The sequence below is a fragment of the Perca fluviatilis genome, chromosome 4 (assembly GCF_010015445.1).
Source record: "Perca fluviatilis chromosome 4, GENO_Pfluv_1.0, whole genome shotgun sequence".
Taxonomy (NCBI): Eukaryota; Metazoa; Chordata; class Actinopteri; order Perciformes; family Percidae; genus Perca; species Perca fluviatilis.
The window spans coordinates 10,988,784-11,015,309 of NC_053115.1; the positions used below are offsets into that span (position 1 = coordinate 10,988,784).

At 42.1% G+C, this 26,526-nt stretch overlaps 1 protein-coding gene across 4 annotated transcripts; it reads right to left on the reverse strand.

The window, feature by feature from the left end:
* Positions 1–1,675: 1,675 nt before the first annotated feature.
* Positions 1,676–25,769, reverse strand: LOC120557231 (RNA-binding protein Musashi homolog 1-like). 4 transcript variants are annotated; one of them, XM_039797361.1, is made up of 14 exons: positions 25,617–25,769; positions 25,068–25,108; positions 24,277–24,358; positions 24,051–24,135; positions 15,820–15,861; positions 15,342–15,434; positions 9,541–9,589; positions 8,822–8,904; positions 8,447–8,564; positions 6,302–6,382; positions 5,684–5,740; positions 4,521–4,577; positions 4,177–4,331; positions 1,676–4,096 (listed from the first exon to the last, which is right to left on the reverse strand). In XM_039797361.1, the coding sequence occupies exons 1-14, from the start codon at positions 25,679–25,681 to the stop codon at positions 4,019–4,021; spliced, it is 1,086 nt and encodes a 361-aa protein (XP_039653295.1). In that variant the 5' UTR covers positions 25,682–25,769; the 3' UTR covers positions 1,676–4,018. The 4 variants fall into 4 exon arrangements, with proteins under 4 accessions (XP_039653295.1, XP_039653296.1, XP_039653297.1 ...); XM_039797362.1 differs by having other exon boundaries at positions 1,676–4,060; positions 25,617–25,767; XM_039797363.1 differs by lacking the exon at positions 5,684–5,740.
* Between the last annotated feature and the right edge of the window lie 757 nt (positions 25,770–26,526).

A 26,526-nucleotide genomic window follows, 5' to 3' on the forward strand; every position in this document is an offset into this window, starting at 1 on the left:
CTGAGATGAAGTGTGAGGGATCGACTCTGTTTACCACTGCTGGCATCTCATCTCAAAGAAACACACAACATGCTGATACATGGAAACGATCCCTGTCAACGGTTCAGTGCCATGTAACTTCTATGAATGTTGTTAACAAAGTAAACCCTTTACAGCAGGGATCCTTAACAGGGGGTCCTCAGAGTCAGTGCATGGGGGGCCTCCAGATTATTGTTCATTTTTTAAAGTTTATTAAAAAATTAAAAAGTCCGACAGATTAGCAAATATAAATCCCCACTGCTTACTGGCCTATAGGTAAGGTAGTCACTAAGGCAGGATTCACTGTGCCACATGTATGTTTAACATTAAAACATGATTTATAAAAGCATGCAAACAATAGTTAGGCTATTTTAATAGCTTAGTATTCTATGCAAAAAGGTATGTATAAAGGCTTTAGGCTGCCCTACACAGTATTGTAGGCCCAGTTTATCATACAACTTCATTGTATACACTATACATAGTAGGGGGTCAGTGGGGTAGTTTAATGTATTGTAGTGGGTATTGTGTACTGTATATATATATATATATATATGGCCAGAATCTGCCTTTGGGGGAGGGAGGGCCGTATCATAGTGGGGGATCTGGCTGTCCTCCCCAGGGAAGTTTTGAGCATCAACGACTTCATTTCCTGTATTCGGATACTCTTTTATGCACCAATTTACGGTGGAAATACCTTTATTTAGCCTATGTGAAGAAGAAAAACACAGATGACAATTACAAATATATCAAAAATATAATGGAAAGTATGTCGTTGCGTGTCATTGGGCATTTTTATGTGGGTATATGGAAATCCTGGAGTGGGTATACTGCGTATTCCTGCGTATCATAGAAAACACCACTGTAGGGGGTCCCTGTTCCATCTCTCTTTTAGTTAAGGGGTCCTTGGCTTAAAAAACGTTGAAGACCCCTGCTTTAGACTACACAAGGGTCAGGAATGTTACTGTACCAAGTTGAAAACACTGTTGAAAGGATCAAGCTGCACATGGCAAACAGGTCCTCCTTGCACATTTACTACATCTCGAATGTCTCGTCATTGTAACTTCTTGGCATTTATCTTCTTTAGGTAGCTTTTCACATAACACCTCAGAAATATTATAGCAAGAAAAGGATCCAATATGGTTGAAATGTTTCCTCTCGTGACATGTTTGTTGTGAGTGATCTCTGATGACAAAATCAGGTTTTGGAATCGTTTCGTCTTTCTTTTTTTCACTAGGATTCTGCCGAGTGTTGATGAACAAAATATTAGTTTTCTAATCTGGTGTCCTCACAGATATTTTTGCCATGCTTCAGATATTTTTACTCAGGTCCTACAATGATTAAGAGAACAGAGTTTTAACTGGGAATTCAGAGATGCACACAATGAACTTAACCTCCATCTCAATGCCAGATTCCCATTGAACGTGCCATGTGGAGGTCAGAATATTTAGGTCAAAGTTCAATTAAATTGAACTTTTGCCCCACAACTTTACAGAAAATCACCACAGCATGCGCCCCTTTTGGTGTATCTCCAGGTCAAATCTGCTTGGGGGGGAGGGGGGCGGGGGATATCTTTTTGAATACTTCCACTAGGTGTCTCCAAATTCAGAAATGTTACATAGTCAACTGTATTATAATAAAAAAAACAATCACAATCAAATGCTTTAGAATAATTTATTAGGATTTTAAAATTGAAAATATCAGAAAAAGAAAACAAGAAAAAAAAAAGAAAAGCATTGCTGTAAAGCTTGGCGGGGGACAGCCCAAATCTTAAACTTTAACTGAGCTCATATAGAGCTACAAGCTCCACTCAAAGCGTTGGCCCTTTTCCTTACATCAGCACAACAAAAGACAGCATTAAAATCAATATACAAGGGGAACAAGATCTCAAAACAGAAAAATATAATTTCTTCTTTTTTTTTTTTCTGAAAATAAGTCGTAATGCCGCAGAATTATCCACACGTCGCGTCGTCTGCTATTACCAATAATAGTACTATTTTCATTTGTAAGGTAAAAAATAACTTATTGCTTTATTGTAAGTTAAAAAGTTACAGTGTTGGTGTCCAGCAGTAGTTTTATGTCGTGTCCCAGGTGCTCTGACAGAGGAACAACCAGCTGGATCAGGAAGTTTTCCGCTGTGCTGAACATCAAACAGGCTGCAGCAAGAAGGCTGAACAAACAGCCTACTTGTTTTTGCAAATGTTGAATTGGTTCCAGCTTTTTGACTTTCCTTGCCAGCCAGTGTCGTCTGTACTGAGGTCCTGTATCAGAGCCGACTGGGAGCGAGAACCCTGTTCCATTAGTTGGTTCCCTGCCCAATCCCCCCTCTGTTCACCACTACACGGAGCAGCAACTGTATAGAAACAATATGTTGGTTCCAGAGGAGTACAAATTTGTTAAACCTAAATATGAAATGGGAGGGAGGCGGGGGAGAGGAGCAGATCAGCCACAATGGAACAGGGTGCTTTTTTTTCTCTTTTTTTTTTAGTACCAAAAAAAGTGGCAATCGAAATGCTCCTTCGTTGCCAAAAGTAGTTCCATATTACACCTTGATGTACGCGCACAAACACTCACTCACACACGCTCAGACGCAATCACATGCACCTTCAAAAGCGATAAGAAGACAGAACATGATTGTGATGTTTTCTACAATTGCTTCTCTGAGAATGTCCTTCATTTGTTTTCCCAGTGGAGAACACCGCATAAAAGAATTATTTAAAAAAAAAAGTAAACAATAAAAACAAAAAACATTAAGAAGTGAATCGCGCAAAAAATATATATATCATATTTTCAAAAAAAGAGGAAGTCAAGTCAACCCCCGACCCCGTGAACCCCTGATTTCTCCTGTTTAAAGGTTGTGATACTTCCGTAGTCCGTCATCTTAATCTGAAGGAGTGTTCATGAAGATGCAAGAAATCTGGTTCATCATGGTGTTAAAAGTTCAAAGTCAAAGTTGCTTTTTTTTCCCCAAGAAGCAAAGCAAACAAAGGGATGAGTATGTGACAAAATGTATTGAACTGAAAGAGTGTGCTAAACAAACTCCTGGAAGTGTTATTTCTCAACAGCTATCGTCGACAGTGCTGAGCTGAAGCATCGCTGGAGCCGACTGGCCAACAACGTACACATATACCATATGCGTACTGATTAAAATAGTGAGATGGCCACACATAGTAGTAAATGACAGCCAATCAAATAGCTATTAACCCTTTCCAAACCAACCAATGACATGCGAGCCAGTTCAGTAACCCCTTCAAACCCCGACCCCCCAACCCAACGTCTATTTACAATATCTTACAGTCATAAAAACATTGCTTTAAAACTAATTACAGAATAAAATACCTTACATATTATCATTATTATGTCAATATTAATAACAATATTACAAAGGTTTTGTTTTTAAAGACTACCAAAATATACATTTTAGTTTAGTTTTTTTTTTTCATGTTTCCGTGATGCTTGAGTTAAAAACAGGAGTTTGTTGGATTTTGTTCTTCCTTTGTTAAAAATGGTTTTCAGACAAAGACCCATGTCGCAAGGCTTTTTCTCTCTCTGTTCACATCAGTAACAGCTTAAAAGGATTTCATAATGAAACGAGTATCACATTGAAATAAGATAATAATTAAAAAAAACTCAACATTGTCCTCTGTGACTTTGACAAACGCTTCCGAGATTTCTTTTTTTTTTTTTTTTTTTTTTGCAGATCTCTTTCCTCAGCTTCAAAAGAAAATAATGGATAACAGAGGGGTGGGGGTCTAGTTATTACACTACATGAGGACAAAAGAGGAGAGACGAGGGAGGTTATGTTGAAGTGAGATTAGTACAGCAAATCAGAGTTCGGGATTTTAAAAAGATATTCAGTCAGTGGGTGAAGCCACAGGGAGCCAGGAGAGCCAGGAAGAGCCTGTGGCCGTCCAATCGGGTTGTGCCATCAGAGGGCAGACAGCATTTTGATTGGCTCATCAGCAGAAGAGAGGCCCACCCATCTTCAGTGACCTGAGTCTTCTCAGTGGTAGCCATTAGTGAACGCAGTAGCAATCAGAGGTCCCTGGGGATACACAGACCAAGTGAGTGGAGACACGTTCTATTAGATTTGGGAATAATACGTGCATCCGAGCATGCATTGAAATGTGTGTGTGCTTGTTGGTGGGGCATGTGACCTACCCCTAGACCGTGGCCAAATCCTGTGCTGGGGGCGGGGCTAGCGGCACTGATGTAGCTGCTGACTCCTGAGTCCTGGTTGGCTGCAGCATACAGGTCAGCCATTGGTCCAGGGCTGCCCGTGCTCAGGAAACCAGCTGTGCGTGAAGGGGTGGAGCCTGAGAGACAGAGGAGACAAGTTGGGCTTCTTCACTAGAGGGCTTCTCACACACACACATCTAAAAATACTCTTTTATTTGTCTAAGCAGGACATTGTACACACTTCTACCTAAGGCAAGTGTATGCACAAGTGCACACATTCTTTGTCTCAGCATGTTTCTCACACACACAAACAAACACACACATACCTCTAACTACTGCTGCTGCGGCTGCTGCCATTGGTCCATATGCAGTCAGGGGAATGGCTGAGGATTACAAACAGACGAAATTATTCCATTGTCATTGTGAAACGCTCTCATATCACATCATGAGTTACAATCTACAGCTCAGTGTCGGTTGACATGACATCTGCACAAACATCTGTCGTCTGATTTTTAATCCAGCTGGTGGAGGGGGCAAAATCCAAAAAACTGCTGCACATAACAGCCTATAAAATCAGACTTCAGGCTCTTTAAATAAGGAACAAAATAATGCTTATGATAAAAACAAGGAGGATGACAGTACAACTCAGGGCCACTAGATGGCAGAATAAAGGCAGAGCTGCAGGAGCTGCTGGTAGATGCAGGGGCCGTACTCACTAAACAAGAAGCTCCTAACTGGCTGAATTAGGTTCAATTATGAGTGTAGAGAATTTAGAGGCAGTCCAAAGAACTCTTGAGTCACTAAAGACCTGCTCACAATTTGTCAAATGCTGCTAATTTAATTCACCTTTTAATTTGGTTGTGTTTCATTTTTGACTTTTAATTTAAATTTAATCTATTATTTAATTAAACTACAATCTAAATTTAAATTTTTACTATTATTGTTTGTTTGAATTAAATGCACATTTTAATGAAATTTAAATTTTATTGAATTCAAGTTTTTTTTATGTTTCCCCCGCTTGTTCTCTTATCTTAAGAATTCTCAGTAGAAGTTGCTCTAAGTAGCTTTGCGAATAGGAACTCTTAGTGCCAATTTAAGACGACTCTTACTGGTAAGATAACTGGCACTTTGTTAATATGGCCACAGGATTCACAGACAGAAAGTTTACTGTAAGATTAAAGGATCATTTGTAGAGTCACAGGATCACACACGTCTCTAAATACGTGTTGGGAAAAAAAAGTGACTGGAATAATTGCAGGATGCTACAAAGCTTGTGTTTTTGCCTACTTTATTACCTGAGTAAAATGGTTCATTATTCTAGTAAACAACCTGACTACTCTCAACAAAGTTCACATGAAACCTAAAGAAATAGTTTAACATTTGGGGAAATACGATTAAAGGCTTTCTTGCCACCAGTTTCATTTGACTTTTGGCTGCTAAATAGCTCCTTTTTTTCTGGGGGCCCTTGGAGGAATGAGGAGCCACTGACCTGCCAGCTCATGGGGGTGGGATGATGTCAGGAGGGGGGTCCTCTCTAAATGGAATTCTAGAAACAGAGAAGGTCAAGAGAGAGCGCTTTGTAAATACAGTCACCATCCACCGGCCAGACTACAAAGCCCCACACACACACACAAAGACATTTAGCCACACTAGAACGCTAACATGGAAGCACAGGCACAAAAAGTTAAACCTCTACTGTGAGGACAGACAGGCAGGAAGGTAGGAGCAAAGGAAAAGGAGGGGCAACACAGCCAAATGAAAGGAGGTTACATAAGTAGATCAAATAAACAGAAGAATATAAGGAGAAAACAGGCAAATGATGGACATTTGAGATTTGAGATGCAAGGAGATATTTAAGAGAAGGAGGAGGGTTTGGAAAGCCAGACAGGAACAATTTTAAATAAAATTTAAGATGTTGTTAAGTGTGTGCGTGTGCGTGTGTGTGTGTGTGTTCATGCACTCTGGAAGTTCGTACACATTTCATGATCCCAGCACTTTACAGCTAAATCAACTACATGCCACAGATTGTATCCTTTAAACTCACTTACTTCTCCCGGTTAAAAGACATACAGAGAGTGCATTAAATGTCACATGTATATGGACTTACCTGGGAATTGGTAAGTGTAACCAGGAGCAATTCCAGAGTAACTACGGCTGGTGTAGGTAGCAGTCTGGAAACCTGGGTAACCTGTTAAATTTAGAAATAATCATCTGTTTAGTTAACTTGGCTGAATAAGGTCACATGAAGACATAAAGACCTGCGGGTTAATATGAAAATGAGTAACATATTAGATTACATATTGATTTGTTTCACGTGAAGAAAACCTCCCTACTAGTAGTAGGATTTTCATCATAAACCTTTACAGCCGTTAATGTTGTGTATGCAACAATACATTGGCCTGCTGCTAACCAGTCTCCTGTCAGCTATTTCTCTCTGCTCCAATGCAGCAAGTATCCAAAGTATGTGATGTCACATTATCATCATTACATTTGATATAAATATGACCAATTTCTTTAATAAAAAAACAACAACCAAGCGTAGCCATTATTAAGTATGCACTATTTGATACCTAGTATGATGATTAAAGCGTCCACGTTATCATAACAGATTTTTTTTCCTGTATTTCTTAAAGGGTCAGGGTCACCAAAGAGGAATTATGAACAAACCAGACCGAATGACCGATTGGCCCTCCCTTCACATTCGCCGTAAGATTCACTGGTACACTTTCATTTACAAGACCCTTCTTGGCCGATCACCTCCTTACTTAGTTCACCTGCTGCAGCCAAAGTCTGTCACATACAATACCCGGTCCTCAATTCATCGTCAATTAAGCATTCCCAAAAGCAACTCTGCCTCTGGTCTCGCATCTTTTCAATCTGCTGCCGCTCGCGACTGGAATGCTCTGCAAAAGAGTCTCAAACTGGACAAACTCATTTCCATTTCATCCTTCAAAACCATAATATGGGGCGGCCTCTAGCTCACCCAGCGAGAGCGTTCGCCCTATGTTGGCTGAGTCCTGCAGCGGCGCAGATTCGAATCCGACCTGTCCTTTGCTGCATGTCATCCCCCATCTCTCTCCCCCTTTCATGTCTATCCACTGTCTCTACTACTAATAAAAGGGAAAAGCCCCAAAAAATAATCTTAAAAAAACCCATGATATCATCCTTGTTCACAGACACATGCAGTTGCTTATCTACATAATACATTTTTCCAGCTAAATATTTTAATGGTTTCTCCCTCTCTTACTCACCCATGTAACTGTGCCCTTATCTCGTTAAAAGTGTTTATTGATTTCTGTGTAGTATTTCAAATTGTATTTTATGTAGTTTCTAAACTTCTAAAATGTAGTCATTATCTAGCCCTCTTCCCTTTCCAGTCCCTTGCCTGTAAAAATAAAGGCGAAATAAAAAAATAAAAATAAATGAGTAAAGAACATCTACACTGAGACAATGGGGACTACAGTAAAGTACTATGTCAAATGTCCAGTAGAGGGAGCCACACAACCACAAATGCCACACAGCTCTCAGTTTGTTTTTCTCAATGAGGACGCTTTCAAACCATATTTCACTCCAGTGCCCTTCAGCCTGTGACCTCTAAATGTTCACATCATAGATCATGATTTTATTCACTGGAGATGAGCAGCTAAGAATCAGCTCGGAGATTAATATCAACCAAATAAAGAAGCCAATTTTAGTTCAAGTTAACTGGATTTCGCTTCTTAACATTTCACATATGACATCACGGAGCGACAGACGACATGCTTAACATGGCACGAGTCTAGTTTGGTATTGCAGGATAAAGATAAAGAGCACTAAACAGGCCAAGACCCACGTGAAGTTTTGCGGTGCGTCCAGCAAGTTGCTGTCCGTGACAAATGCGTTATTATTGGGACAAATGGACATCTAACCTTTCTCACGTCGAAAAATACAATTACGCGTTTAAATGTAGCTTTAAAAAAAGGCCTATATTTTGAATAACAAGAATTAGAAATTCGGAAGAAAATCAAATTCCAGCAATAACTCAAAATCTTCAATTACATATGCGAAAAGTACCCTTTCATTTAAACGGTTAAACACATTACTAATTGTGATATTACATAAAGACCTATTCGATAAAACTGTCCATAAGTGTCAGTGTTCATGTTGTGTTAAGCTTCTGCTCCAAACAACAACACCTACCGCTATATGAATAAAACCTTTAAGGAGACTTCAGTCTATTCGCTTCGGGTACATATGTGATTTTGGATCTTACCCAGCATGCCGATGCCCAGCATGAAGGCGTCCATCCCATAGGGCATCACTCTGGAGCGGCCTCTGGCTGAGCCTGTCGGCGTCATCACCTCCTTGGGCTGGGCTTTCTTACACTCCACCTGAAGCATAGGACACCAATGTTCAGTAATACGTTCAGTATAAAATACTGAGAGGAAGACACAACTACACAACATGACACCCTGGCAGAAAAAAAACTAAAATCAGCTCAAACAAATCCTAACATCAGTGAGTAGATAATGCTCACGCCTTCAAGATAAAATCCTGAAAAGTTTTGGATGTTTATTCATTAGATGACGTTTAGTTCTTAAATAGAAACCTGTAGGTTGATAAGCTGCGTTACTGCTGACATGCGTACCATTTTGTTGTTGAGGTCATGGAAATGGATCTCACACACTTTCTCCACCACGTCTTCATTCTCAAAGGTGACAAAGCCAAAGCCTGGAACACACACAAGCTTATTCCAACACTTGCGGTACCCTGGTCTGTGACAAAGATGACCCCCAGATCCCACAATTATATGGATAAAAAAAATTATGGAAAAACACAGAATTTCTCCTTTCTACAAAGAGTCATTTTTTTAACACAAACACTTGACCACATTCAATATCTCACACACTTAAAAAAAAAAAAAAACTCTACAGTGGATATAATAAGACGGTCGCCAGCCATTTCTAACACCAGGAGCTAATCCACAGCAGAACAGGCCTTGCGTTGCTTGCCTGTCAATCAAGCTGTTGGCATCAGGAGGAGCAGGGATGGGGCGTGGTCCATCCAAAACTGAGCCCAGATTTACTGCCTTCTACCAATTTTCACACCCAATTTCTCTCACTCCTTCTCCCTCTTTCCTCACTTGTCTCGTTAAGTTGCGTCCTGGCCTGGAACTATCCAGACCCTGTATCGGATGCATTTCTTTTCATGGACATTCACACAGTGACTCTATCACGCTGTTTCTCCTTTCACCGGATGTTTGTAGGTGTCCCTACTTAACATAATGTGTGTGTGTGTGTGTGTGTGTGTGTGTGTGTGTGTGTGTGTGTGTGTGGTGTGTGTGTGTGTGTGTGTGTGTGTGTATACCTCTGTGTCTGTTGGTTGTTTTGTCAAACATAAGCATGGCATCATCGACCTGTGAGAACAAAGCAAAGAATAGATAAGCTTCGACATATTAACAGACACACACACAGACAGACACACACACACACACACACACACACACACACACACACACACAATCATTACACAGCATGGGGTGCCATTGTCCCTCTTTAGCATTTGGAGTAAGAGGGGAAAACAGATGGAGAGGGTGCAGTGGAGAGAGGGAGGGGTGACAGGTGACAAAGGAGGAAAGAAAAAGAAAGACTACGAGGGAGAGAAAGGAAGAGAGTGCTGGGGAACTGGGGGGGTGGTGGCGGGGGGGGCGGTGGGGAACACTGTATAAAAATAAAATGAAATACAATCCATCAAGGTAAAAAAGAAGTGAATGTTCCCCATTCACGAGGCGCTGGAGGAAATTCTTCCCCATTCTTTGCTCGGTCTCTGTCTTTATCCTGAGTTCTCACAAACTCTGTCCTGCTCTCTCTCTCCCCCCTTTCATTCATTCACCCTCGCTGTTCCCTCTCCACAAAGTTTACCATTCCCATGGAGACCCTGTAAAGAATTTCAATTAGAAGAACTTGCCCCCCCACCCCCACCCCACCCCTCCCCAACTAATTTCAATGAATAGAATGGAGGGAAAGGAGAAACGGAGAGGGAGAGAAAGCATGTGACAGAAAAAGAGAAAAGGGGAAACTGATGAATAACTGAGTGATAAAAACGAAATAGAAGGCGAAGTTTTGATAGAGCATAAATGAACATTTTGAATCAGAATATAGAACAAAGTGAACTGGGGTCTTTGTCAACACGCTCTCCTTTCATTCTCCTTCTCCCTACATGTTCCTTTTTGCTCTCACTCCACTGCCCTATTCATATTCCTCCTCCTCCTCCTCCACCTCCTCCCCCCTTTCACCCTCTCCTCCCTCCCTCACTTGTCCTTCACAGGCAGGAAAGTTAGCAGCTTCTGCTCGAGCTCTGACGACATATGAGAGAGAGAGAGAGAGAGAGAGAGAAGAGAGAGGCCAAGGCCTGGGATCGCTGTGGAAATGACCTTCTGTTGTCTGTCGTTAGCCGAAAACAAGTACTGCGACAACATTCACAAAAATCTACAACGCAGATCTTCCTATATCACATGGAGATGCATGTGGAGTATGACTACATGGCTATTTTCATTAGGCAACAAGCACTGAAACTCAAACCAGTGTAACATGAGTAGCAGAGGCCTCTGTATGACCAGGCCAATTTCTAACCTTTACTTCAAATGTAAAACACATCCTTCTAGTTGAGATGACACCTGTGCCAGTGAAAGATTTTCAGATTTTCCTTGCCAAAATGATGAACACGGAGAGGATCAAGGTTGCGTGGCGTCCACAACCTGACCCTTTTAACTCTCATCCTTGTCAACATATAGCTTGGACACACACAGAGCACCCCCTCCTCTCTCTGTCCTTCATTCAGTTTTTATCGCTCCTCCTCCTCCTCCTCTTCTTCCCTCATGCCTTCCACCCTTCCGGTTGTCCAAACTCAGTGACACAGCAGAGAGCCGGGGAACAGGACAGTAAGTAGACAGCTGCAGGCCAACATGTTATCATAAGAGTAGAGTTACACGTTGCACAGCTAGCCCTCATGTTAGCATTAGCCACATCTATTCTGGAAGAGATGACCGACGATTGGTCTGAGGAGCTTTTGAGCTGTTAAGCCACATTTTTGAAGCCAGAAGCCAAAGATAATATGCTGTGCAGTCATGCTAATGTGTTTCATCTTATTGTCTTCCATTAGCATACAATGGCACGCTGACTTGAGAAATATTCCGTCACGTGTGTGAGCTTATGCTGTGGTCGCACACCAGCCCCTTGCCCTTGCCAAAACCAATAAGAAGATGATCTCCGATGTCCACTGCCCAGGGTGATGTAAGACAATCTGATTGGATAGCTGTGGGGGTCTGAGATTGGCTTAGCAGCAGCTCAGTAACTAACTAGTCAGCATGCATGCAGAGAGTAAAAAAAGTTAAGGTCATATTCTCATGAAGTTCTGACATTCTCAGATGTACCGAAGAACAAGGGGTCAGCTGTGATCATGCGCAGCTTTCCGAGCGCAGCATTAAAAATATCCATGTTTTAGTGAAGCGTGCAGCTATTGTCTGAAAAACAAGCGTTTGCTGACAAGTCCATTACACTTTCTGCGAGATTATGAAAGGTGGCATTCACATGTTTTCCCTTCTGTCTCTTTACATCTCCCTCTTTCATTCTCTCCTCTCTCTCTCTCTCCAGCCATCTCTCTCTAAACAGGCCAGCAGACAAAGTGTTCAGTCAAGCCTCCTAATCGCCAACTCACATGGGTGAGTGGAGTCCCAACTTTTCCCGTCTGCCCTGTCCATGCTGCATTTCTCATCTTATCCACTCCTTCCTTTGCTTACTGCTCTGACTTACTCTCTCACTTGATTTCAGAAAGGGGATTTTAATGGTGGTTTTTCATGCGAGGTACTATAAGCAGAATAAAAAGGTGTGAAAACATGGAATTCCTTCGGGTTTAACATAATTGACTGTATGAACGGGATGCCTGAAATGCTAATTATCAAGTTACCTTCCTGCCTGATTACCAGTTTAAAACACAATTCTCTGAATCACATGGGCTCTGCGTTCAGCCAAAAAGAAGAGTGGTGTTCTCGACTTTCCACCAGGTTGAGGGGGATCACAAGACCTTCACCTCAGCATTCAGACTCATGTCTCATACAAACATGGCTGCTGTAGTGACTGTGCTGGTGACATTAAGCAACAGGACCCCCGATTTGTTCAGTAAGGAAACCCCACATTGACACATGCCGTTGACTCCTGCCTTTTGGTCCAAAAACACCTGCCGTGTCAACTGAGCAGCCATTTCAGTCCAGTGAGTCTAATGAAGTTTATGTAGGTGTGCCTTCAGAAGTATACTGCAAAAAAATAAACTACTGCACGTATCAAAGAGTTGCAGATAATGCATAGTGCATTCTGTGTTTTCCTTTGCGAGGCGGTGCCACAGTACGAAAATAAACAGGACACTGAGTCCTACTCCATCCCAACCTGCACCTTGTAACCAGGCTCAGATAATAAACAAGAAATACCTCCCGCTCAGCAGGAATGCACTTTGGAATTGGCGCTATCCATGATACAGCTTTGGTCTCACGTGTCCAAGCAGTCCAAATATTCCCTCATCCTGCTGAGGGAGTGTTGTCTTAGATATGAGTGTCAGTGATCACCAGGGATTCGGCACAGAGCTGCCATTTTATGAAACACAAGTCAGGAACCAGGACACATGTCACAACATGCACCATTGACCAGGACCCACGACCGACAATTAGAAGACATTATGTGGATCTGAACTAGCACCTGAAATATGGTAAAACCCTAAACGTGAGCCAGAGGCCAACTGAGAGGAAACACAGACAGACACAAGGCAGAAGGAGGTTTGTGCTCTTAATTTATTCCAATCCATTAGGGCCTACGTTCTGAAGCAATGTTCATTTTTCTTCTCCTGCTTACACCAACAGCAGAACCACACACGCAATGTTTGTGACAACTGGATCAATGGCTGTGAGTCTTACAGTCTGTACAAATGTATGCAAGCTTCTCTCCCATCGCAGCTACGGCGATGCCACGGTCACACTTTCATGCACACGCACACACCCTGCTTTCCATTCATGCAAATGCACACTTCGTACACATTTTTTAAGGGAAACAAAAAAACAAACACTGGATTACAGCGGGACAATGGACGAAAGCAGGTCACCACGGCAACAAGCTGGGAGGGACTGGAGCAGGGTATGTGTATGTGGGATGGAAGAGGAGTTGGTGTCTGAGGTACTGATTTTGGGTAAAGTGTGTGTGTGTGTGTGGGGGGGGGGGCTGTTAGAGGAGCAGCTGTTGCATTTGATTAGTTAATACTGAAGAGCCTGAACTCTACTCAAACACACTCCCAAACCTCCCAAAGTTGGTTGGATACATTTATGGCCCATCAGATTGGTGTTTTCCCCCTTTCATAGCCACTTTTCTTCTTTCCTATCTCAACATTCTTCCTTTTCTCTGCCCTTCAACCCTTCTTAGCCCCCCTCCCTCTCTCTCTCTACGGGGGGTTGCTTCTTCCCTTTCAGTCCCCCACGCCATCTCCCTCTTCTCTTCCCCTCCTCTTGCTGCTTTTTTTTTTCTTCCTCCTTCTCCCCGGCCACTCATCTGTCTCCACAGCATGTGTTTGCCTTTCACCAAATTTCATTCAAAGGAGCTGGGCAAGACAAATGAAGAAGCCAAAAACACTAAGATGTGATCATAAAAGAGCAAAACAGCTAACAAAAGATATAAACTAACAAACTAACTAATACTGTAGCTGGCAGACCAGACCATCAATGGCCAAAAAGCATTTAAATTTTTTTTTAGTTCTTTCTCTCTTTAAGTCCTCTCTTTCCCCTTAAACATGTGCTGGTTGTTTTCTGTAATTAGGTCCCTTTTGCACTTTCTGTTGTGCCTCGACTCAAATGAAAAGGGGAAAAATAGTCACACAAAATGAGAAAAACAAGCCTTTCGAAAGCTGAGAGATGTCAAAGGGATAGGGGCAACAGATGAATATAATCTATCAAAAGGTGCACAGTACATTAGAGCAGTGATTCCGAACCAGGGGTTCTTTTACCCCAGGGGGGTACTTCTGCAGTTGCCAAGGGGGTACATGGAAAGATTGTGGAGTAGCTCAAGTAATTTGATAAAAAAGAAAAAAAAAATATGACCACATATTGAGCCAGCTTTAACACCTGAAGACCACAAGTTGCAATTCAGAGTGGGTGAGAACATGTTAGCAAGCGAACAGAGATACATAGAGTAACAGTTAATGTTAGCTAAAAGTGATGGATGAGGGTTAGAATTAACCATTGAAAATGTTGTCTGATGGATAAATGGTTAAAATAGCTAAAAGGAAAATGGTTGAAATAGTGAATATGAGCTAATAGCGATGGATAAACTGTTTAAATAGTTTGCTACTGGACAAACGACTGAAATAGCTAAAAGTAATGGATAAACATCCCACTTCTGCCATTCCAGATGGTAGTAGTAGCCTACAAATGCAAACCTAACCAAACCCACCTAACAAACAGTTCAATTGTATGAAAAAAATATTTTAACATACAGTATCATATCCACTTTCATATCATTATTAGTTAAACAATATCTTGTTTAAACTCAATTCCATGTGAACAAATTTGTAACATGATGTTGGGGGGGGGTTGTTGATAAAGGGTAATTAAAGGGAAACACCACCTGAATGAAGAATTCCAATGTTATTTCCATGGCCTAGTAAAGTTCAATCAATATTTGTCACTCTCCTTTAAAGCCAGAAAGTCTGGAGCTGCTCAATAGACAGTGAATGGGAGAGTGATTTTGTTTTCTTTGTTATACCCAAATGAGCTTTATTCTATTGTAGTGTTCTCAGTAAATGTTCAAATACTCAGAACATTCCCCTGGGTGCTCTGTGTCATCTATAAAAAAAAATTCCCAATTCATTATCTAGGGAGCAGACTTTATACTTGATGACAAATTTGAGTTTTAGCACTCTAGTTTTTGGATTTGGGAGAGAGTTGTTCACGTTTGCTAATATTTTTGGACCATAGGAATGACATGTATACATTTTGAAAACGGGCGTAGTTCCCCTTTAAGGTTAGTCTGACACAAAACGTTTGGAACCACTGCACTAGAGAATCTGAACGACAGGAGCCTATCACTGAGTGGGATGACTACAAATAGATACCAGATTTGTTTATATTAGTTTACCTTTCCAAACTGGTCGAAGTAATGCTTCACATCTTCGATGGTGGTATTGACTGACAGTCCTCCGACAAAGACCTTCTTTGTCCTGGTCACCAGCTAGTAACACAGAAGAAGAAGAAGAAGAAGGCGGCATCGTTTACCACTAATCACATTAGGCAGGGGGTAGATGCTGGTGATAAAGAGACTTTGTGTTTGTTTGTGTTAAGCTTGTACTTAGCTTAGCGTGTGTGTGTGTGTGTGTGTGTGTGTGTGTGTGTGTGTGTGTGTGTGTGTGTGTGTGCGGGCGTGATGTTGGGTGCTGATGGTCAGGGGTTGGTTAGGGTCAAGGGTCGCTGTGTAAGGCTAGACAAGTGGATTGCCGCTCTTCTTTGGTCACTTGCCTGACTCTAATCCCAGCCAACCAGAGGACTGAGTGATGAGGGGTGACATATGACATCATCACTACTCCTTTTTGCTGTTAACCCCTTCAGGGTGCACTCACCTTAGGCTGAGCCCGGCGGGGAAACGCCACCTTCGGGTCGATCTGTAGGGGTGAGATGAATTCAGATGAGTTTTAAATTGGTAATAGTAAAATATTTCTGTTGTTGAAATAATGTACACATTTGAAGACATCCTAGTGTGCATTTAAATGCAGTTTTGATGACTGATGAACTGTGACAATAGGCCGCTTATTACAGATATTTAGAGGGTTCTATTAAAAGTGAGCTGTGGTTGACATTTTCTTTACCTTCTCATTGTTTTGGAGACCCACAGACCCCACTGCTGTAAGTGTAAAAATAATCATAATAATTGCAAAATCAACTAAGCTTTGTTCTTTACATATTGTTTTTATTTTTTTTATCTGGCCTTATTAAAACCTAATATGTGGAAAATTATTTAAGCGATAACCATTCCCTTTGAATTTACATTCATTTATTTAGTTTGTCTTTGAGGCCCCAAACAGAAGAAGTGTGTCATTTTTTGAAACATGTAATCAGTTAAAAATCATCTATAAGAAATCCTAATTAAATTATAAAAAGTCAGATGTATTTTGAGCTGTTAAAGAGGGCTCTGAGTTTTCAGGAAACCAAAAAAAATATTACTGTTAAAAAAAAAGGTTAAGCAATAGAACAAATATTTTTCCTTTTCCAGAAATGGAACATATATGCTAATCTGTGAGTATGTATAGTAGACCCTTGTTTATGCAAGCCCCAAAAAATCCAAACACACCAGCCAAACAAACAGGCCTAGGGAACAAAATACTGAGTGAGACGTGAACACGTACGTTCTCTAAATTGTGTGTTGAGACACAACTAAATACATCTTAGTCACAAGCTAGATGGAGCAGGGCAGTCTGGAATCCAAAATGAGCATTTAATATTCTGAATACATTTCAGATGGATATATATATATTTTTAAATCTCACAAATCCAGACAAGTTCCATTTTGGATTAACCAGATTTGACTGTATACATATTTCTCCCAAGTGGAATGTCTCAGCAGTGGTCAAGGTTACAGATAAAATTAGAAGCAAATGAGTTTTGAATGAGCTGGCCTTTAATAATGCTAAATATGCAAAGCCTGGCTTGGCATTTTAAATTTGTGAGGAATCTTGTGTTATTCTCACTAAAGCCAACGAGAGAGATGATTTTAGGTCACAGGACCTTGTAGTGTATTATGGTCTTAGAGTTCCATCTTTGTTCTAATAATTGGATGTGTGAAGCAAAAGCCCTTGTGTCTCACACAGCCGCTATCAGAGGTATTGAATTGATATTGGCAACTAAAGAGCAGCCTATCAAATGGCCAGAAATAAGTACTTATAATGTGAACAATACACACAATACAAGGGGAGAGTGTGTTCTTTCAATATTCTAACAATCCTTTCATCTCTTTCCTGTGATGATTTACCGCGTCTGATGACAAATCTACAGACGAAAGTATCCTACGAGGACCTTTAAGTACCTCTTCGAGAACGCGGCGCTGTGTAAGATCCAGCGGCAGCGTCCTTGGAAAGGATTGCAGAAGGTCTTTGCACCTTAAAGTGGGGCAAAAAGACGAGAGGAGTCACCTCCAACTGGTGTGAGCACAAAGACAAAGGTGACAAGGGCAAACAAAGCCACCGGCGACTATAGGCAACAGCAGTGCAACAACAGAGCGCACTACCAAACAACAACAACACAGCATTTCTTACAGGATCTGTGCTTAGTGGGCCAAATGGAACATAATAGATGAGTGGCTTCATACGGTATGATTACCACCACGGTGACCTTTGTACCACCACCTGTTTTTTGTTTGTTTTTTTATCAAAAAGATGAGAGCAAAAGACACAAATACTATAAAAGGCAAATACAGATGTAGCCATTTCTATATACTCCCAAGTATCACAGTGCAAGTAACAGTGCACATGTGCAGAGACCTTCGAAGGATACACAATGACAGAATCACACTAGAAGACTACCACAACAGGCAGCCATTACCTAGCCATTATTAACTATTGTGCTATGTAATCTTGTAAATACATGTTTTTACAATAACACATCCTTACAAAACAGTCCTGTTGAAATACGGCTGCTGAGAGGTGCCTTCACCCCGGTTTTAACAAAACTAGAGGACAGGTGCTACCCTGAGGCCATTATGTGACAGAGACAGAGACCACGAGCTGACTAGAACAGCGGTCAGAAACCAACTCTCACATCTGACACAAGGCTGCAGTCGTGTACAGTGTATTCAGTAAAATATTTGCCAAAAATCAGTTTCCATCAGCCTGAATGCAAACAAACACATCCAACAGCATTTTTTTTTTAACTAATTTGACAGCATGTGGTGATTTTGAAAACCAGTCTCCTGTCAATGGATCTTTGTAAGATCCAATTGTTCTTCAATTCTGCTTGGAAACAGCCCTTTTTACGTTAGAGGTAGGTAATCAGTACATCTAGAATAGATGATGTCACAAAATGAATATATATATTGTCATACACTTTCTTAAAACTCAACTGAAAAACTATAAATAAAATGGATAAAATAATCGGACACTGGATTTTATTTTGGCTTATCCAGCTAATGAAACATCTTACGAAGTCAAGATGCGTCATCACATTGATGCAACAACCGTGTTAATCATTAAAGAGACATTAAAGAGACAAACGGTACAGGAAGATCCGTTGACAAATGTTTACGTCTCATGACGTATATCATCATATTTCCCACCCATATTTCACATGTTGTCATAACACCAATATTTCATAGCTTTTAAATCATCAAGAGCTCTGAAAAGACATCCTAAAATACAGAAGGTTACCAACTAGACTAGGTTAGACCTAATGCAATATCTGTAGTAGTGCTACTACGGCTACAGTCATGCCATGCTGTTAAAAAAAAAAAAACATTCCACTTCAGCGAAATAACAGAAAATATCTAACAAGTAATTTCTACATCTTGCTGTACTCAGAAAAAGGCTATAATAAATGAAAACTAAAGCATCTATCAGACTTTCGGATTAGCCTCGGGGAAGACAGATAGGCCACAAAGCAAAAGGTAAAATGACTTAGCCAGGTCATTGTTTGCAACACTCAGAAATAGCTCTTCAGAGGCTGGACATTTGAGAAGTGGCTCTGCGATGTAACAGTCCCAATCAACAGTGGTGACAACATAACTACGCGTGAATGATGTTTAAACCATTCTAGGAAGAAAAAGTAGCTCTTTCCAGACTGACAAAGAAGAGTTATGACTGAGTGTTCGTGAAATGGTCTGACTAACATCCTGCTTCATGACATCCAACCTCCACTCAACCTAAAGTAGCATAGTGAGCCTACAATATGATTTTAGTGGTTTAGCTTTGAAGACTAGACTAATCTACGACCAATATTCACCTCACGTGGCCCAGCGCGTCCACCAGTGTTACAAACTGGAAAACAAATAAAAAATAGGACGTCAAATCAATAGATGGATAGCTAGATAGGGAGATAGAGAGCGAGCGAGGAAGAGAGAAAGGAGAGAGCGTGAAAATGAGAAAGCACAGGGAGAAAGAGAAGGCATTCATTTGGAAAACAGAGTCAGCCCATGAGAAAGTGGGCCTGTCCAGTGTGGCGGTGCAGCGGGGCCGTCCCAGCAGGCAGCCCCTCTGATTTCATTAATTAACAGGACAAAGAGTACAAAACAGATGGGCCCGTAGAGGAACTGGGGCTCCGGTGCTACCCCCACAGGCACACATGCATACACACTCACTTACGAGCACCCACATAATGTAGCACAAACATAAACACCAACACATGTATACAAAGTGGTGCACATATGTAATTAAATAGGCAAGAATACATGAATACGCACATAAACGCTAATCCACCTCTACTGACAACAAGTGCATTGCCATCACAGAGTCATATACAGACATTTAAGCTGTGACACATCAGCCAACCTGCCAACACATTCTTGCAACAAAATGGCAAACACCCACACTGATAAAAAAAAAAAAGGCCACTACAGTCTGCCTCATTATGGCACTATAATCAATATAAGCTTAACAAAAAGCTATAAACAGAAGAGGAGACAAAAGGAGTTGGCATGTCAATGCATGCACGCAGAGCAAGAGAGAGACTTGGTTTGGGCTCAGGCCAGCAGGGTCAATCTGCACAACTGAACAATGGCACAGTAATTAGTTAACGAAGCTCACTAATGAGGCACCCCCCCCCCAGCCCCAACCCCAACCCCACCGCTGCCCTTGTAACCCTGCTAGGGCGCCTCGCCAGGGCGGGTGTGTGTGGTGGTGGTGGTAAGGGGGTGAGGGTTGTGCGTGGACAGAGAACCCAGGATCCAGGCTTTATCCCCGGATCTGAGGCCACGCATGGACCACGCAAGCCCAATCCAGTTTGTTTCCCTCAATCGGATTAGTTGCTTTTCAGATCTATACTAATTACAGCACAGAAGCTGGGCCTCCCTCACTCTCCTCTCCTCCACCCTTTCCATCCCCCATCTCCAGTTTTGTCCACGTCAGCACTACCAGCTAATCTCCAGTCAGGAGCGAGGAGCTGGTGCTAGCATCTGAACTCTACTAGCCACTACCACTAACTAGGTGTTAGACCAGTAGCCACGGCAGACTGTGGTGCCAATGGTCCACAGAGGCCAGTGCTAACATACTGTAGGCAATAGACGGAAGCAGCTATATAAGCACCATGCTGGTGACCACGACTGTCCCTTCACAGATGGTCATGCTAAAAGCAGCAATTACCACCTACTGTAACCCATTTCAGAAAGGGCATTCTTGTTTACCTGGTGTAAAAAAAAATAAAAAATGAAATAAAGAATCTTCTGTATGAGCCTCATTTTTGTCATTCTCTTCTATAAAAAAATTATCCTTTTTTTTCAATTAATGTTTGTTCAGCGTTAAACTTGGGTTATTTAGGGATTATTTTGGAACACTACCCAATTACTAGGGGTGTTGAAATTAATCATTGCACGTGGACGTGGCTGATTGTGCATCGATGCAGCGACAGACAATAATCAATTATTGCCTACTGATGTTTCTTGTTGGATTTCTTTTTGCGTTTTGTCGTTTGCAATAAAAACGGGAGGTCATATATATCTGACTTGAATATGTTGACGAAAACCATGTGTAGCAATATATAATACATTTGAGGAGGTGGCGCATCGTGATATTGAATCATATCGATTCGTTGACAGAATTGAATCGTGAGACCAGCGAAGATTCACACCCCTACCAATTACTATGTTATTACACATTACTAGCACATCATCATCAAGTACTGTCTACTGCACTTTGAATGTGGCTAAAGAAACATGTTTATTTATCTTAAGAATTAAAAAGTGCACAATAATCCATGACTTATTTGGCCGAATAAGTGAAACAAAATTGTGCGGACAAATTTCACGTCACAAAATCCCATGAACATTTTGTCTCATCTGAAAACTCATATACCGTAACTACATCACAGATAACATCACGCCAAAATCTAAAATCTCCCCTCGCTAATCCGAGTCAATGAGAAGTGGCATTTCAGAGAATATCTGGTCTCATTCTTTCTTCTACCCCGTAACTGGTTCCAGTAAACTATTTCCTCAGAGAAAACAAATACCAGTTGTGTCCTTCTTCTCTGTCCAGAGAAATACAACAGCACACCACTGCCCTAAGGCCACACTCTGTTCCGACAGGAAATCTAACCTCCAACCAAAACAACCTCACTCTAAAAGCAAAAGACAACCTCTCGTGTGTTGCATGTAAATACTTAGGCCCACAGGTATTGACAGTAACCATAATGTTCAATTGGTGTTTGGACTGTTGCTTTAAAATAATACTGGACGTAATAGTACAGCACTGGGCTGTAAATGTTTAATACCACTTGTAACCAGTGGTATGAACCTTGCACCAGTTAATGTAGTTTACTTCTAACCCTGGGTCCTTAGACACAGCACCCTGTTGCTCTGTTACATCTCTTTCATTCACCTTCCTTGTCTCTCTACTTCCTGCGTCAGGCCATGTAGCATCTTTTCTCACAAACCAAAGGCTCAGCATAAAAAGAAGGGGGGAAAAAATCAGAGCCTCGAATATTCTTCCTCATTCCACGGAGGAATGTCTTTCTCACATCTCCTGCTGATCAAACAATAGTTATCCTCCTCTAACTGTGGAGAGAGGGAGGGGAGGGGGGAAAGAGTCCAGGTGCAAGAAGACACAAAGTGCATAGAAATAAATAAATATAGAAAAAGAAATTAAACTGAGACAGGTGTTGGAAACGTTACAGAGAGGTTGTCACTGATCCCATAAAGCTACGCATGTTATTAAAAACTGAATTTGACCCACAGTTGACTCAACGCTTGAACAATAATGTACTCTTGAAAGGCTTTATTTATAATTATTAATAAGCACAGAAAAAGTGGAAACCGTGTTGCGCTTTTGAGGAATGAGCTGTTTTGCTGCTGCACAACATTCGGTCATTTTGCATCAGTGATATTTCATTGATGTATTGTCATTGTAATGTATTGTGATAAGCAATACAGTCATTATTGTCTTTACCTGAGAGGTTTGCAAACACATAAAGAAAATTAAGGCTCCAATATTCCGAAATGTAAACAACAAAATGGCAACCACAACCCTGTTTAAAACGCCTGGTTGGATAAATGGTAGCACGGTGTGCTTCCCCCGCAGACTGCTGCCACAACAACCTGAGCAACCACAGCTGCATTTGAGTGGTTAACATTATTATTGTTTAGCGTTATGCTGTATTTTGGTTTATAATAGGGCAACGCCTAACCCCACCAGTGGCCTGCCAGCAATGTTCATCACACATCACACACTCTGGCTCTCAAAGACTGTACCTAGGTTTAATCGTTAATATGACTCATAGAGTTAACACTTTACAGTTGCTTAGAACTTGCATCCAAGCTATAACTGAAGACCAGAAACACTCATTTTGTAATAAAACTCACAGCAACTGCGCAGAAAGATCCAACTTTGCAATTCAATTCAAATGATTGAAAACTGCACTTAAAAGTACACAGATCATCTTGCACACACACACTCACACCTAAGTATAAAGGTCTGTCGTGACATAACATTATATGTGTGTGTGTGTGTGTGTGGCTCTGCTACCCAACCGAGCCGAGTGTCTTAAGTTGATGCAAAATAGCTGAGAAGTTGTTATGGAGACATAAATCCCATCAGGCTGTGCAGTTACAGCACTGTCTCCTGTGGCTGGCGTCACCCCCGGCAACAGGCTTGCTCCAACAGCTAACCAACTCTACCTTTCTCCACCCCTGGGCTCTGCTGCGTTTCTGTGCCACCGATTTTCACTCTCAAATGATCCTATTATATGTGTGTGTGTGTATGTGTATGTGTGTGTGTGTGTGTGTGTGTGTGTGTAGGCCACAAACTGACACACCCAGTCCCCATTTCTACAACTAATCTACATAACCAAGACAACAACATTCACACCTTCACAGATATTGAAATCTGAGTCTGAGCTTTGACTCAAACGCCGGGATACACACACGTCTACAAGTCACCGTCCTCCGTATAGTTACAAATTATTATTATTATGTAGCTAAACACAAGCGCATTGTGTGTTCTGACTCCTATATCTGGTAACTGATTTGTCCCATTTACCTACATTTGAATCTTAGTGTGTCAGTAGCGTAGGAGGGGAAATCACAGAGAACCCTCTGATCACAGTAGTTGTTCAAACTAACCCCAGCATCTAATTTAATATTTAAATTCAACTCAGACTCAATTGGACCTCACAGACTTCCCCCCCCCCCCCTGACATCAGTTTGGGAACAACTGCCACAACTGTTTCCTTTCCTCAAACTTTTTTTTTCCTTTCAGAGTTGCCACCAGAAAACTGGTGCTGATATTTTCTATAAAAAAAAAAGAAGAAAAAAAAAGACGAAAAAACTTGTGAGCTCTCTGCATAAACCTTGTGAGGGTTTAGCAGGGGCTCCTACCCCATTCAGGTCCCCAGGTAACCATGGCAATGAAGACCAAGAAAGAACGCTTTCATGTTGGCGCCCTGAACCGGGATTTGGAGAGGGAAATGAGCAGAGAAAGAGGAGGGGGGTGGGGGGGCTGCTCCAAAACGCACTCCTCAACTTTACAAGCCATAAGGTGGGAGGCAAAATGCACTGAGGGGGAAAAAAAAAAAAACATGCTACACAGAATTGGGAAAAGTTACCCAGAACAACTCGCTGGCAGCATCCAGCTCTTCAAAAGGTAGGCCTATAACTCACCGTTTTGGAATCCAACTCGTGTCTGTTTTGCGCCAAAACCTTCTCCACACCGGCTTGTTCTGCGTATGTTACAAACCCAAACCCCCTGCAGAAGGAGAAAGAACACGCAATTCAACTCAAAATCAGAATGCAAATTCACGGCAGCTTGAACAGCCTAATGGTAAAGCACGGAAGAGCATGAGGCATCCAGTGATAGGACGGCGGAGCGCACACGCCTCCTTCTTACCTCGACCGCTTGGTAACGGGATCCCGCATCACCATGCACTCCTTCACCTCGCCAAATTTACAGAAGTACTCCTTCAAGCCCTCTGCAAAGACAGCAAGTGTACGTGTTTAAATAAATCCACAATCAGATGTGACTTTTCCTACAGGCCCTGGTGAGCTGGTGTGCAGGCAGTGGCTGGAAAGAGACAATGGGGTCTGGCTGACCACGTTGTGTTTGTGTCCCTCCAGTCCTCAGAGACTCTAGCCTACACGGGCTATCTGGCCATTCAGCATTAACAGCCCATTAGGCCCTGCGGACCACAAATAAAGCTATACTTGGTGACGATTGCAGTTCCGACATAGCAGCCAGCAGCGGGATAATAACAAGGGCTGCCGCAACAAGAATAAAACTGTATTCGTCAATCAGCTTGCGCTCATGGGTCTTAAAATAAATGAATGGATTCAGCAGAGCGCAACAATAAGGGACACAACACGCGAGCGATAACTTCTGCTTTAACGCCGAATAATCGATCGCTTTTACTATAAATGCCCTTCTGTGTAATGAGCGCACAGGAAAAGGCAGACAAAGTCGTCGTATGTGCATGCACTTCCAGTGTTAATCTCACTGCGTCTCGGCAAGTCTAAATCCTAAGAGCTGATCCTTATTGAATAGGAGGCTTTGATTAAACTATTTAGGCTACAGTGTTTCTCTTTAACTCCAGGAAGCCTCACGGGTAAGATGGAAGCTAGAAAACAGGAGTAAACAGGAGGCTTTCATTCAGACTTATTAAAGTAGCGTGCGGGACAGCTCACCTTGTGTTGTCTGCCAACTCAGACCCCCGATGAACATTTTGCTGAATGAGAGAAATACAAGCTGTAAGTCACACAGAATAGCACGCCGTCTTTCGAGCACATCACATGCACATTCAAGGGGGAAACTGGAGGGGAATTATGTGTAATATAGCATCAATAAAGTAAGAAGAAAGCATCGGCCATGTTGCGAAGTCACCAATCGGCCAGTCGGGCCGTTATAATCCCCTGGAGGAGGAAAAAAAAGGAGAGGATTTTCCAGATGATGGAGGAGAAGTTGCAATGTGGCCTTCTGGAGGAAACCCGAGATAAATAAACAAACAAGAGAGGGGGGGGGGAACAGGCGGAAAGCAGCGGTGCGTCTGTGTCTCCTTCGCTGAGTGGATCCATCCCACACATACATACACAGACAGACACACACACACACACAGCGTGCTTGTCTTTTGTCTCGGCGCTGCTCCGCTCCCGCACTGAACTCAACTAAAGTCCAAGGTGAACTCAAATCGGGCCGAGAGGCGAGCAAAAGGCAGGCGGACGGGCTGAGGCTTTTACCAGGGGTCGTGGGGGGAGTTGTCCGTGCCGGAGGACAGGCTGCTCTGGCTCCCTTCCGTATCCATTCCGCTCTCCGCTGGTATATTCCCGCACTGTGAGGCGAGGAGAGGCAGTGAAGCTCCACTGCTGCTGCTGCTCCAGACTCAGGGGCGGGCAGCCGAGAGGGGAGGGGGAGGGGGGGAGGAGAGGTGGGGGTGGGGTAGCTAAAAGGAGGAGGGGTGAGCAAGGACACACACACACACATGCATACACGCTCAAAGATAAGCTCCGCCTCTACCTCGTTTTCCCGTAGCCTACCCTATGAGCCTACCCCAGCCTCGGACCTCCCCCACCCTCCCCCTCCCTGCACGTTGTCTGCCTTTATTCATGCTGCCAGTGGCGCTCTCTGTAGTGTTCCCCCGCCGTTCTTGTCACTGGTCGATCCCAACAGCTTGGTCCCATAGCATTTTGAATGTTTTGAGATCTAGTAGCTTTTCTCTATTGTAACATTATAATGAAGAAAGATCCAGCTACAGAAACCTTCTCACTCATTATAGTAATATCTCCACGTGAACATATTTTTTTATAATGGAAAATGATGTCCTCATTTGGTGCCAGGTTACATCTCAGGTGAAATGAGGCATCCGTAACCAGGGTACTTGCTCACCTATTTAGCCAGACACTATAGGTTACATAAACAGGATATGGATATGGAGTCATAATTGTAGTTTTAGATTGCATGAAGGTCAACAAGGGCTCGTTTTCTGAAAATAACAAATATATATTGTTATGATGTGATATGAGTCTTGATGCTACATTATGTGACCTTACATGATGTAACGTGATATGATACAGAGCTTATGAATGTGATGTCCGATGTTACGTCATAGTATGTGGCAGTATGTGTATTCAACTCTCACCTCACCCTTGG